At 40.7% G+C, this 14,212-nt stretch overlaps 1 protein-coding gene across 2 annotated transcripts in view; it reads right to left on the minus strand.

Moving 5' to 3' along the window:
- Positions 1–1,608: 1,608 nt before the first annotated feature.
- SNX3 (sorting nexin 3) overlaps positions 1,609–14,212 on the minus strand; it is a 35,120-nt gene continuing 22,516 nt past the window's right edge. The window contains exons 1-4 of one of the 2 annotated variants that reach the window (XM_027819797.3): positions 11,026–11,475; positions 8,617–8,712; positions 8,143–8,267; positions 1,609–2,316 (exon numbers count right to left, since the gene is read on the minus strand). In XM_027819797.3, coding sequence (XP_027675598.1) covers positions 2,211–2,316; positions 8,143–8,267; positions 8,617–8,712; positions 11,026–11,274 — 576 coding nt within the window. In that variant the 5' untranslated portion in view covers positions 11,275–11,475 and the 3' untranslated portion in view covers positions 1,609–2,210. Of the gene's footprint in view, positions 2,317–8,142; positions 8,268–8,616; positions 8,713–11,025; positions 11,476–14,212 lie in introns of those variants that run through there. The other variant, XM_007057403.4, reaches the window with a different exon arrangement.

The following is a 14,212-nucleotide window of genomic DNA, read 5'->3' on the forward strand; positions in this document are numbered from 1 at the left end:
AGCAACACATACTCACCTTAAAAATCTGTTAAAGTGTAACACTGACATCTTAACATGCATCTTTAAGAGTAATCATTTTACTACACTGAATAGGAGTTCAACTGAACTCCTTTGGGATCTCAACTGACCATACTTGAAAACAAGGTTTGACAGCTACTAGTAATATGCATCCAATATTAAAGACTACTAGAATAGAATCCAGTGATCTACAAGTAGAAACAACTTATAAGCAAGGAAGCAACTGATCTGAGTGACACATTCTATGGATTCAGCCTCTGAAGCTCCACAAAGTCTTGAGCAATGTCAGACAAGGGCCCCCAGCATCTTGGAAGGATGGGGAGGGGAATGTGAGACGAATGTAACTCACTCCCAGTAGGGGGCTCCATAATGTAGTGATACAATAGCTGTTCATAAACAGCCCAACTTGTAAATGCTCTATAGACAGATGACTCTGCAACTAAAAGAATGTCCAAGGGCTTCAGAGAGGGAGCATAAGGAACAGCAACCATGCAGATTTTTTTAAAAAAAAAATTAAAGCCACCACAAACCCATTCGGTGTTCTTAGAACACTGTAGTACATTTGACTGCAGGTGTTAGCATTTGGATTGATATTGAGTGTTTTCAGCAAGCGTTGCAGTTTGATTGTATGTACACAAATTGGGTCTTTATACTAAAAAGTCAACTATGTACGGTTGTTTCAGTATTCTCATTCTGTTGCAACTGTCCAGAGTATTACTTGAAGCTCATGGCTTTTCTTGGACTCTGTCTTCAGCAAACCAAGATTAAGAATTCATTTACATTAAAACGGAAGTTGTGCAACACTTAAAAAAAAAAGAATGAGAACCACCAATGCCGTTCTGTCAAATGACTCCTTAATAGGCAATTCTTAGTATATAAAATTCAGATTTATTCCTAGATTGTAGCAACCAGCCCCTACTCTAAGTTGCCAAGACAGGTAAGATATTGTAGTATTTTTGAGCCTGTCAAAGAATTGCAGGGTTTAAGAACTCATGATTCACCAGCTTACATGTCATTAACTTGTTAAATATATTCTTATCATACAGTTCTGTTAGTTCCCTTAGTAATGTAAAAGGAACCTGTTTGAAACAAACTATTTTTTCTGGGCAAGTTTTCAGTACAAGGAGTAAGCATGCTAGTTGTATCCAACTTTGAACTGGCTTCCATCTTCAGTTTGATCACAACTCATCCTCCTTTTCAAGGAAAGTTCAGCGATAGCGAAAACCTTGTAAGAAACATTGCTCCCTCCCATTCTCTTGTAAGCAGCAGATGCAATGTAGAGATCTCATCTAGAGCCAGTGACCAACTCTGCAATTCAAGTTGGCTAGGTTTTCTATAGGTGACCTTTACTCACTTTCATACAGCTGAAGCATTCTGAGCCACAACTTTGTTACGGGTGCACTACTGTAATGCAAGAACTTGTAACTTATTACTGGCTAGCAGTATGTGATACCACCAGAAGTGGAAAGACTATCAAATTTATACTGTATTAGAGGTGAGCCAACTTGCTCAGGAGGTGAAGGAATGTAAGGGAAGAAAACATTTCTCTCCCTCCCCCACTCAATGTCAGCATCAGAGCAATAGACTCACTGGAAGTGCATTTTCACTTTTATTTCAAAACAACTTTTGACAAATGATTTTAGTATATAAATTTGATTTTTCTTTTTACAGAATATAAAGATAATTCCCTCATTTTTCAGTATAAAGTGTTTTTCAAGCTTCAAGACAATTGCAGAAGTGTCTATCTTACACATGGGGATATTTGAAAGAGTGCCTCAGTTCTCTACACAAAAAGTTAAACAGATAATATAGCAGTTATTTAACAAGAAACAGTCAAGTGATTTAATCAAATGCAAGTGAACATGTGACACTGGAACAGTGCTAGTTCAAGTAAGGCCAACTCAGTAAACTGTTAGGGTCATTGCAGATAAGAGTGGAAAGGACTCCATCAGTAGTGTGGATGGACTCTAAATAGCTTTAATGCTAGTATAATCGTAAGAGATTCATGGAGTGATTTAGCTAAAGCAAATTAGTTCTTTACTGCCATAAAATTAATGCAAAGACTGAGCAGCATACTCACGTTAGTATAGTGGAGGCTTATTGTGCCAGTATCTGCAGCATGCTTAACTATAAACTCTTAAACCATGTGTATTAATCACTAACATTTATTTTGAAGTATATATTTAGAGCATTCAGGCATGTCTGATTTTGGATGGTGTGTAGCTTTTGTCTATTACTTCATCTTGTAAAAACATGTGAAGACAGCGTTCATTCTGTGCTAGAGGGTGGCCAGCAACTCTAGGAAGAAAAGAAAAAAGTTAGTTCCAGACAAATAGTGAAACAAAAGCTTAATATGTTTTGCTAAAACCCCCTTCAGGTTCTTAACCTGAAGACACTTAAATCCCCAACCCCAGATAAGAAGTGTATACACCTAAAATGCAACACATTATGCAAGAATGAGACTTCAAGTATTTCCTCAATTTCCCATCCTGACCCCTGGGATATTTGTGTTTATACCATATATTGGAGGTACATGACAGGATGTTCTCCAGTGAGCCAGGTGTCTTTAAAACATTGAGGGAAAGCAGCTAGATTACAGCAAGGCATATTCATTTGTTACTTTATTTTTATGGTACCAGATTGACTGACTGGTCTGTGCAACCGCTGTAATGTGGAGATTATTAATAAAGGCCAAATCCAAAGTTTGTAACAAGGACTGATTCACTGGCTCAGGCAAGTCCTCAGACATACTTGATCCTACCCTGATGTAGGAAGGTTTTTTGCTTTGGAGTAAGTTCTAGCAGCACATGTAGGTATTCTTCTAGTCCAGTAGGGATTAGAGTCTCTGATATAGCAACCAATCCCAGTGGTAAGTCTACACTGCAATAAAACACCCATGGCTGGTCCGTGCCAGCTGACTTGGGCTGAGGGGCTATAAAATTGCAGAGTAGACATTTGGGCTCAGGCTGGAGCTTGGGCCCTGGGGAGGGGAGGGGAGGGGAGGGGATTGTAGGCCCAGACTCTAGCCTACACCTGAATGATTATATTGCAATTCTATAGCCCCAGAGCCCAACCCCTCTGAGCCCAAGTCAGTGGGCATGGGCGAGCTGTGGGTGTTTTATTGCAGGGTAGACATATCTAAGAATCAGTCAATCTTAGGGTACCTTCCACAGTAGCGTCCTCCATCCCAATCATTCATGTCAGGGAACATGTTACTCAGAGTCTGTGCAACTAGGCCACCATTACTGAGCAGCATTCACTCCAGACCAAGATTAGCAGTTCTGTTCTACTGAAAACTGGAGATTCGTTTTGTGGTCAGAACGTGCATGCAGGGATCAGAAGGCCCTGATTCCCCTTTTCTCTTGGAAAGGAATGAGTCCCCAGAATGACCATCTTTAAACTTTTCTTTGAATTGATAGAAATTCAAAAGATCCAGCATAAGGCAGATGACCTATAACATGACTAGGCTCTGCAGTTTGTTTTTTTAATATTTCAACATTTAAATTTTTTTTATTTACATTTTCACAGTAGCACAAAATTATGGGTTTTAAGCATCATCAATAAAGTTTTCACTGTGTGGAAAATTATGGGGAGGATCAGACTAATTAATAGAGGTTATAAAGCTTTAACTTTTTGAATCTGTTAAAACAAACTGTCAACATCACATGTCCAAATATACAAAGTAAATATCCTTATACCAAAGTAATAAGTGAGGAAGCATTTCTTACTTTGCCTATCTGAGTTTTGACTATTATAGATGGATTTTATTGATCGTTTGAGATTATAGAGGACTTAGTCTTTCACTTCCTGTCAAACGGCCTGTACTTGTTTTTGAACATGTTCTTCTGGAATCAAAGTTTAGTCAAAGCTTCTTCTGGATCTGAGTGGAAGCCAGACATTTGCCAGCCCATGCAGCAAGACATTTTTGATAACAGCACTTTCCACTGCATGCTAGCAACTTGATGTCATGGGAGGTCAATGCCCTCAAGAGACCTTCCACAGCTCTTGGCTCCGTTCTCTGTAAAGATTCTTGACCAGAGCAATCCTTCCACATTTTGAAGTGACCTTTGGCTATGTAGGTCAGCTAATCTACCAGCAAAAGCTGTTATCTTGGCAGCTTCAGTTTGGCCACAGACTTTACCAGACAAGTCCTAGCATCAAGCCTTACATTTCTGGTGCACCGTGCAAGGAATTTGACAATCCTTTCTTTAGCAATAGCAGTCTTAGTCACCCTGCTCTTATATGGAGGATGGGAAAGTCTTTCCACCAAGCTGGAGAAGGAAGAGTTAAAGGTGTGACAGCTCAACATCAGATCATCCAGAATAAGATGCAACCTGGACCAGGCACTTTGTTCTTGCCCTTGAATTTTTGTGTAAATACTAAATCAGCACAGGCGGCATCATCACTGTTGATGTTGGCACTATGCACACTGGTGAAGCTAGTCAGTCTTGATGCAAGTATGGCACAGAATGCTGTGTCCCAAATTGTTGGATCATATTAAAGAAGTTCTGTATTAAAATCACAAATGAGTTTGATTCCCCATAGTTTAAATTCCAGGGTATTACTAATTAAGAGGTCTCTTGGTTTTTGGTACTGTTTCTCTCCCTCTAAGTGTGAAACTTGCAAGCTGCTGATTGCATTAGTACATTCTAAGACAGAGTCTGTTCTCAAAGCAATTCACACAGAGAGAGACTCAAAGCAATACTCTAACAACAGAAACAGCACCCAGAGACTCCCCGCCCTTTTGTTGTATTAACAATTGTGATTAAAATAGAGATAGAGATAGAGGATGTATGTGGATGGATGCTTGGTGTGGATAATAACTGAATGATCAGGGAGGTGCCAGCCTAAGAATCCAGTGTCCATCGGCTGAAGAAGGCGTCAAGTGGAAATAACCAGAGGACCCCTGGAGGGCAGACTGGAATCCACCCAACAGCCTCAAGAATGGGAGAACCAAAGAACAAGATAACATCTAGCAGCACGGAGCCGTCAGGAATGTGCTATCCGCTGATTGATTCAGCAACAGCATGATGAAGCAATTCCCATAGACTGGCATAGGAAGAAATTCCTATAAAAATGGACTCTAGAAAGTGAGAACTTTGGGGTCTGATTCTGCAAACCAACTTCCAGGAGCATCAGATGAGCATCTGACATGGCCCTGCTCCCTCCTCATGTCCAGGCCACCTGGCCAGTGGCTTGGCATGAGCAACTCTAAGGCTGGTAACTATGCTAACAACCTTGTAGAACGTACGCGCGCGCATGTGTGTATAATGTTATAGCTATAACTGCTTACTATGATTCTTTCTATATTCACAATAAATGTGGTATTTTGCCTTTTTCCCTTTTAATAAGATCCTGCTGGTTTTTATTTTATTGGTACAACAAAATTGGTGTCAGAACTGCATTGTGCAAAGATGGTACTATCAACCTCAAGGTTAACCCAGCCACAATCCTGAATGGCTGCAAGTAATTCAGTCAAGTTACACTGCTGTCATTTAGTTGGTTCTTTAAATTATGCACCTGTGCAGACACAGGCTACCAGAAAACTCTGTATTCAAGCATCCAGCAGTCAAAAGTGTGGATAGCAGTGCGACCTGATGAAGGCGCCAGTAGATAATCATTAAGCCAACACCTTAACTACTCATTTAGACTTAAGTATAGAATTCTGGTAAGGAAAGTGTGGTCTCTGGGTGCTAGCGAGACTCCCCTGAAACACTCAACCTTAGCTGCAAGAGAATTTGGGAATGTGGTGATTTGTTTTTTAGTACTTTTCAGTAGCACTAATATTTGGATCTGCTTTACAACGTAGAGGACCAGGGTCCAACTCCCAAGGTTCACCACTGTCATTCTCTGTCAAGCAACAGCACACACTATTACCTGAAACAGCTCTTTTCATTAAAGTAGGATATGTTAAACTTGAATCAACAAGTTCAGAGCAATCAGGAGTTTTACACAGTAATGGCTGCTGTTCCAGCTGTACTCAAGAGGCATCAATACCTGCATTAAAAATCTGCTTTTATCTTTCAAAAGAAGGGAAGCTGACTTTTGAATAATTTGTTCTACAATTTCAGAATATATTGTTAACTATTCAAGATGGATTTAAATTTTTCCAGCAAGTTTATGGGCATCAATAGTGTACTCTACTTGCAGTTGGATTAGCTGTCTTTTGTACCTGGATATGTTACTTTTGGAAGAGGCTGTAAATTAAATGTAAAGAGCAAGTTCATTTGGAGCAGGTTAGAATGAAACAAGCTAGATTTTTCCAAGGCATATGTAGTCAATGTGACATTCAACATATCACACTCAACATACCACTTACAAACTTAGAATGCATTTTTTCCAGACAGGTGACTTGCTATAGAATTCTATTCTTCACCTTTTGTTTGTTCAACAAAGCGTAAGAGGTACTTTGTGCTATGGATACCTAGTAAGGCTAAAAACATTAAGCTGCAGATAAGCCATTTGCGATCTCCTTCTCAAGTTTGTTTCCTTGGTACACTCTGCTAGACAGATTAAATGAGCTTCGAGACATGATGCAAGGCATTTTAGTAGTAAGATACCTGGATAGGGAAGTAGCACTTATTATTCAATGCTATCCTTAGAATAATTTTTGTAGGGGTGCCTGCCTCAAGAACCTAGCGGTTACAGGTTTTAAGTCATGTTATCCTAGTAGCATCGTTAGTAGGGTTATGTTTATGTCCATGAAGTCCAGATTTCTAAAACATACAAAGCACCCTTTCACTGTCCAGATCTAGTGTAGCAAGTACATGTGTTTATCCTGTCTGACATGAAAGTATTTATAGTTTTGCTTTTAAAGAGGGTCTTCAATACCCATTCCCAAATGTCTCCTGATTAAAAGAAGCTGTGCTGTTTCCTTAAGAGAAAACTGAAGTACCTTGGACATATTATTTGATCTGTCCAAACCCAAATTTAAAATTCTGATAGCCCCAATCTCAACTAGATTTAAAACAGACTCAGTTCTGTACTTTTCAAAGAGTATGAACACCTGAATTTGGCAGATCATTTTGACTTTGATGCCTTTAACAAAAGCATTACCTCAGCTTTTATCCTCACTGACAGGCCATATTTGAAAGTTCCTAGCCTCAGCTGTTTAAATTCAAAAGCAGTATTCTAATCTATATATACACTGGGGAAGGGGTGGGAGGGTGGGGGAGAAAGAACATTTTGCCTCCGAGCAAACCAAGCCAATAACCAATCTGCCATAAAGTGTCAGACATTTGTGCTACTCCCAAGCATTGAAACTTTCATGCAGTTTAGGTCTCAATGGACATTAAATGCCAATGTAATTGTTTGTAGTCCTTTATAAATGCTTATCTTTCAGAATGATAACTTCTAGATTTCTTTTTTTAAATTTTAGTCATCACTGATTCTCAAAACAGATGAGGTACACCTTACAAAAGCACTCCCACCTACAAATTAGTACTTTTTTGGACTGCCTTTGAAAGTCTGTTTTACAGTAAATGGTATTAGAAAGCTGAAATTTACTTTAAAAGAGTTTTGTTTGGGTCAATACATGGAGAGAGAGGGAAAAAAAAAGAAGAGTAGTTGGGCCACCTCTGCTTCCTGGCATAAGCCTTTAGACAACCTGATTCAACCTGGTTGTTTCAAATTGATATTTAGTTTAATACATATAATATACCAGATTGTCTCAATCAAGTAGTGTTTTTACAGCTTCAAAAGAACACATTTTACCATAAAAAAGAAAAATGTGCCCCATGACATGAGCTGATAATACCTCACATCTGCAATCAAACAAAATGTCTGTAAGCTTAAATGTTTGTCTGATAGAACGTATCTTTTTGGAAAAAGAATCATACAAGTAGAACTTTTTTGAATGCTGTAATTTCAGTAGTAATTTGCATAAATTAACTAAGCAAAACATACAGAACTCTGGTCAACACATGTGAATGGCTGAATGAGTAAATGCTGAATATCGGATATGATCATCAGATTTGGATATTAACATTTTATGTTTTAAAACTTGTGGTTTGAGCTTCTTGCTTATTGTTCTAAAACATGATGTAGCCACCTTTTAACACTAAAAGATGGAAAGGAGCTAATAAAACTCATTTGTTCATAAACTAAGAAATAAACCTCACTCACTTGTTTATAAACTGCTCAAGACCTTGCTTCCTTTCTTCTATAAATGAATCATCAAATATGCCATCATCTCCTCTAAAAGGAAGCTGACGAAAGAGAGCTTTTCCAGGTAAGGGTGGTACCACAACCTAAAACAATTTAAAAGAAAAAAAAAAAGTAACCATAACCCCAGGCTGCAAGCAGATTACCCCCTCCCCCGACACACCTCATAAGCAATACTACATTTAGGCTGTGAAAAAGGAATTTGTTTGCCTACACTGAAGCAATGAAGAAAGTTAGTCCACATAGAAAAAGCGATTCTATTCTTGTGTCAGACCGTAAGATTACGACATTTAAATTTGGAGTTAAGACCTGAAGCCTCTCCACAGCTTTTATATGGTCTTCAGCACCCCAGTAGAGAATTTAAAGGTTAATATGTTGTGATAATTAAGCTTTCCCAAGTAGATTTGTATATTTACTTTTTAGTATTTGACTCACCTTGCTTTCTCTTTCAAGTTCACTTCTCAGCCATTCAAAGTCACTGTATCTTCTTCTGACTGTAGACTCTTTTAATTTGAAAATAGGAAGGTTTGTCTGAAATACAAAGATAGATCACTAAGTGACTACACTTTCAAAGTGAACAACTGATTCTGTTGCCAAGAAGGCCAATGGCATTTTGGGATGTATAAGTAGGGGCACTGCCAGCAGATTGAGGGACGTGATCGTCCCCTCTATTCGACATTGGTGAGGCCTCATCTGGAGTACTGTGTCCAGTTTTGGGCCCCACACTACAAGAAGGATGTGGATAAACTGGAGAGAGTCCAGCAAAGGGCAACAAAAATGATTAGGGGTCTGGAACACATGACTTATGAGGAGAGGCTGAGGGAACTGGGCTTGTTTAGTCTGCGGAAGAGAAGAATGAGGGGGGATTTGATAGCTGCTTTCAACTACCTGAGAGGTGGTTCCAGAGTATTCTCAGTGGTAGAAGAGGACAGGACAAGGAGTAATGGTCTCAAGTTGCAGTGGAGGAGGTTTAGGTTGGATATTAGGAAAAACTTTTTCACTAGGAGGGTGGTGAAACACTGGAATGCGTTACCTAGGGAGGTGGTAGAATCTCCTTCCTTAGAAGAAGTTTTTAAGGTCAGGCTTGATAAAGCCCTGGCTGGGATGATTTGATTGGGGATTGGTCCTGCTTTGAGCAGGGGGTTGGACTAGATGACCTCCTGAGGTCCCTTCCAACCCTGATATTCTATGATTCTATGATGCGGGGGTGGGGGGCGGAAGAGGTGACAAAAATAGGTTGAAGTTTCTTGCTAAGTTCCGAGTCACGACATTCCCCAATACCCTTCCTTAAAAATGAGGAAAGGAGTCAATGTTTTTCCTCATCATTGCTCTTAAGTTAAACAAATAAAAGGTTAAACACTGATGTGTGAAGTCAAAAATTCAAGTTAGAAAATGCCAGAATTAAAGCTGTGAATTTGGATGCATTGATACAGTCTTTAATTATATGATCACATACTTTCCCTCACCTGCCACCCCTCAAGACAGTCTCATTTTGTGCATAGGATAGACTGTGCTCTGGGAAAGAATCACGGTTGTATTGTTTGTATGACCCCTGCCTCAGGAAGTTGGAAGGTGTGTAGTGAATGAGACAGGGGATTCCAGGAACAGAAAGCAGAATCTCATTGTAAAGGCAGTTGAATGCCACTGTGGCAAACAATTAAAATATTAAATAGTTGCCCATTCAGTGGGCAGAGTCAATCCTGTGCACTGAATGAGGCAGCAGTCCTGTGGAAAAAAGTGTGACCAATTAGAGAGACTATCATAATACACACAAGTTAAGATTGCAGAGAGAACCTTACATCTAGCATGTCCTAAAATTTGAGTGCTTAACTTGGCAACATCAGTAGCATTCCTTTAAAACAAATAAATAAAATTTAAAAAAAAGGAACAGAAGAGTCTCCCTGCTCTCTGTTCTGGTGCCTGGCATCACAATGGCTCTCAACAGCCAGATGCAGCAATTATAGGGAAAGTCCTGCTCAGCTGCTCTGTGGGGATAAAGTATTTGCAGACCAGTCACATGTGGGAGCTGGGGGGGAGGGGGAATAAGCATGTTCAGTGAAGACTGAATCTTCAGAGAATTTAGCTGCCAGCTTTTAACAACCCTGCAAGCACTTGGCTGATTTTTCAGAGGGTTATACTTTGGCCAAATTAGACACTTTACAGGGATGTGAAAAAGGTGTATCTGACTCCAGGGTGATACCCCTGCCAAATCTGAAGTCCCTTCAGAGCATGGAAGCACTACAGCTTCCCAATGAAACAGATTTTTTGACATGGGCATTTACCTCCATCCCCCTCCAACCTAGTTATAGGATGACCTGGCTGGATGGCTTCAGCTAAAAAAAAACAAACACAAAAAAACACCACACCCCACACCCACAACTTTCCCAAAAAAAATCCAGCCTAAGGCAGACATCCAGCATGGGATGTTTCAGCCTGGTATAGTTTATAAGCAATTGACAAGGTCTTGTGATACAACTTGTTAAGCAACCTTGACTACAAGCAACACTACCAGCTCCTCCTGTAATAGGCTACATAATTATTTACTAGTTAGTATTAAAGACTTTTTTGGCAGCAAATGTCACTTAGGCAGTTTGTTGTGACCTAGGGACAGAGACAGAAGGGGGATAAGACCATAAATAACCTGTGATCGTTAAGCTCCGTGAAATGTGAAAATATAGCAATGGGTCTCCATCAGTTCACATTCAGCAATATTTTCCAATGACACTGAGGGTCAGGATTAGCACTCACTTCCTAGGTCAAGAACTTCCATAAGTCATTAAACTAAAATTGAGCCCTAAGGGCAGGTTCTCTGGTTAGGCCTTCTCAGGAGCATGCCACACCTACCGATCTGACTTTCATGAAATACTGGAATCCCCATCTTTCAAAACTCGGATCAAATGCAAGATGCATTTGTTCATCAGGATTCTCACAACAGCTGTTGGGCAGAAGGGATAATGAAGAGGTTTTCCTGTGTGCAGTTATTTTTAAACAGGAGGTGGTGCTTGATTCTAAGATTGGCAACTGGACACTTATTCCTCTGGTACCCCAAAAAGTCTTCATCCTGCTTATAACCTTCCCCTCAGGGCTTTCCATAGTTGGATCATTGTAGAGATGTTAGTCCTCAACATTCCTTCGGAGCCTGGTATCCATTTTACAGATGAGGAAACAAGACACAGATGTGTGACACTGTCTCATAGCAAATAAGGGTCAGAGAAAGGATTAGACCTCAGGAAGAGAATTCTTGACTCCCACTACCATATTAAGGCCATTTGACAGAGTGGACATGGCAGAAAAGTCTGACAGTTAATTATGTACAAGACTAATCAGACAAACTTGCACTGAGCAACTTGCTCACAACTGGCAAAGGGAAATATTACCCGGCAATGCTTGAGATCTACTAAATTAGAATAATTTATTAACCTACTTTCATAGCTTGAGATTCTGTATGTTTATATACTGAGAGATTACAAACAAACAATCTCAGAGCCAACATTTAGATACATAATGTTAAATTAAAGCTCTTTCTACTTCACTGAATCCTATTGGCTTCTTATAGTCTACAATAATCCTGGCTCATCTCATTGCTGAGAACAGTAGTAGACATTGGACAGCTACACACTTGAGATTTTGGTCTCCCTTTTGCTATTTCACATACACCCACCACCCTGGATAAGTCACTGACGGATGAATGGGTTTGGCCAACTAAAGTCAGGCCCCTACACTCAACCTGATGGCAGTCTCTTTGCTTAACATGGTAACTTTTCACTACGGCATTCAATCACTCAATTCCAAAATTTCAGGGACTGTTCTAAGCATCAGTGGGTAGAATTCTCGTGAAAAACTAGCAAATTGGAATACCTTGATTTCTGTTGGTTGGGTCCAGAATACCTATTTGGCGCTGTAGACAGAGGAATCTCTGGCATCCCCTACTCCTGCCTACACTCAGCTTAATACGCTATTCTCTCATTGGTATACAGCTCAGCCTACATAATAAAGCATTTTCCATTTCAGAGAGTGGCAGAGAGATTTGTACTAGAAGTTCAGAATTGCAGTGTGCCAGTGACAGCTTCTACAGAAGTCCCTGTCCCAAGGACTATGATCCAGTCAGCAGGTCAGACCTACAGAGCACACCAAGGGATATGTGCAGGAATCTCAGAAGTTGCAGTAGGGAGGAATATGAAGGAGGAATTGAGATGTGACCTACAGAAAGATGGAGACTGTTCCCCACAGAAGGCAGGGGCATGAAAGGCAGCATAAAGGTGTTGGTGAAAGAATATGAAGGCATGGTGTGGAGGGAAGCTTAGGCTGAGCAAAGTAGGGGATGGAGACAAACAGGAAGAGCTGGGTAGGGCCTTACAGGTGAGAAATCTGCCCTAGATGCAGAAAGCAAGGGGAAGGCTGTGCAGGGATCCGAAATAGTGAGTGACACTTTGGCTGGGCAAGGGGCAGCGAAGGGAGATGGAGCAAGGCTGCAGAGGCAACAATTACAGGAAGCACGGGGAGAGATGACCAAGGCAAGGGACCAGGGTTTAGTGGTGATGGAAAACAGGATTCAATAGCATTCTGGGGGTAGGGGAGTAAAAGGCAACATGGAGGTTGCAAGCCTGGGTGGTGGGGAGCTCAGGGGCAGAGGGGGATCAAGGCAGCAGGAACTGACTAATCTTACTTTTTTTCGTCTCTTCTTGGTCTGGAGAGTGAAAGGGTGAATTCTCTCAGGCTTTGATATCTTCAGATGGATGGTGCTCTAGGGTAGTGCTACTCAAAGTGGTGGTTTGCGGACCGGTTCCGGTCTGCGAGCCATCGGCTGCCGGTCTGCACACACATTGGAAAAAAAAAAAATTGCCGGTCCCCCACATCAGATAGCTTGAGAAGTACTGCTCTAGGGGAGGGGAGGGAAGGGGAGGGCATTCCAGCAAAGATTCACACCTTAGCTTGCCTTGAACTAAATGGTTGGGTATCTTTGCCCCATTAGCCTACTGCACTCTGTCCACATGCACCCTGCTAACACACATTAACAGTTTGTTAATGACCTTTGATCTAGTCTAAGGTGTCATAAGTACTCCTGTTCTTTTGGCTGATACAGACTAACACGGCTGCTACTCTGAAACCTTTGATCTAGTCTGACTCCTTGGCAAGCACATGAGCTTTCTCCTGAAGGCTTTTTGTACAACACATCGGATCAATCCCAAAATTTCAGAGAGTGTTCTAGGCATCAATGGGAAAAGCCTGATTTCCACTCCTAGGCGTGGGGAAAAAGGAAGGAAGAGTTTTAAAAAAATCATAAACAAACAGGCCCATGGAGTGCCTATTCCACGCTGCAGGTAGAAGATTCTCTGGCAATCCCTGCTCTCTCTCTCTCTCACACCCCGCCCCCTTAATAATTTTCTCCAACTGGATGTATAGTTCACCCTACACAAGCAACTAAGTGTGTGACCCTCTAGTATCTTTCCCACAAGTGTACTACACAGGAAGAGCTGAGACTCCTTAGTCTATCATACACTGTTATGAGCAACCCTAAAATTACAGATGAGTGGTGGGCTGATGAAACATTTTGGTTTTGAAACACGTGTTGACCGTTACTGACTATACAAACTAGTAAGCTGTGGTCAAATTCTGGGCCCAACTCAGTTTCCATTTAAGAAAGGAAGTGGGCAGCTAAGCTCGATGGCTACCCAAGTGATATTTTGAGGTTGAATGAAGAGTTAAGCCACTGAGGACAAATTTAATTGCCTATAATTGCACTACCTCTTACGAAACTACTTCTATATAGAAGAGAAGAAGGCCTATTTAGTGGTCACTGCACACATAGGTGTAACTGCCAGTCAATAAGAGCTTGTATTATGCCTAATGTAGTAAAGCAATTCTGTTTAGTATTAAGCTTTTCTGATGTATATGAACTTCTATGCTATGCTACTTGCATATACCCCCCCATGTACCTTCTACAGATGCTTGTGTGCATAACACTGTATATGTTTCATACATTAAATCTGAGCTCACTGGACGTCTGAAAGCATTTGAGTTCTTTCCCAGG

The sequence above is a fragment of the Chelonia mydas genome, chromosome 3 (assembly GCF_015237465.2).
Source record: "Chelonia mydas isolate rCheMyd1 chromosome 3, rCheMyd1.pri.v2, whole genome shotgun sequence".
Taxonomy (NCBI): domain Eukaryota; kingdom Metazoa; phylum Chordata; order Testudines; family Cheloniidae; genus Chelonia; species Chelonia mydas.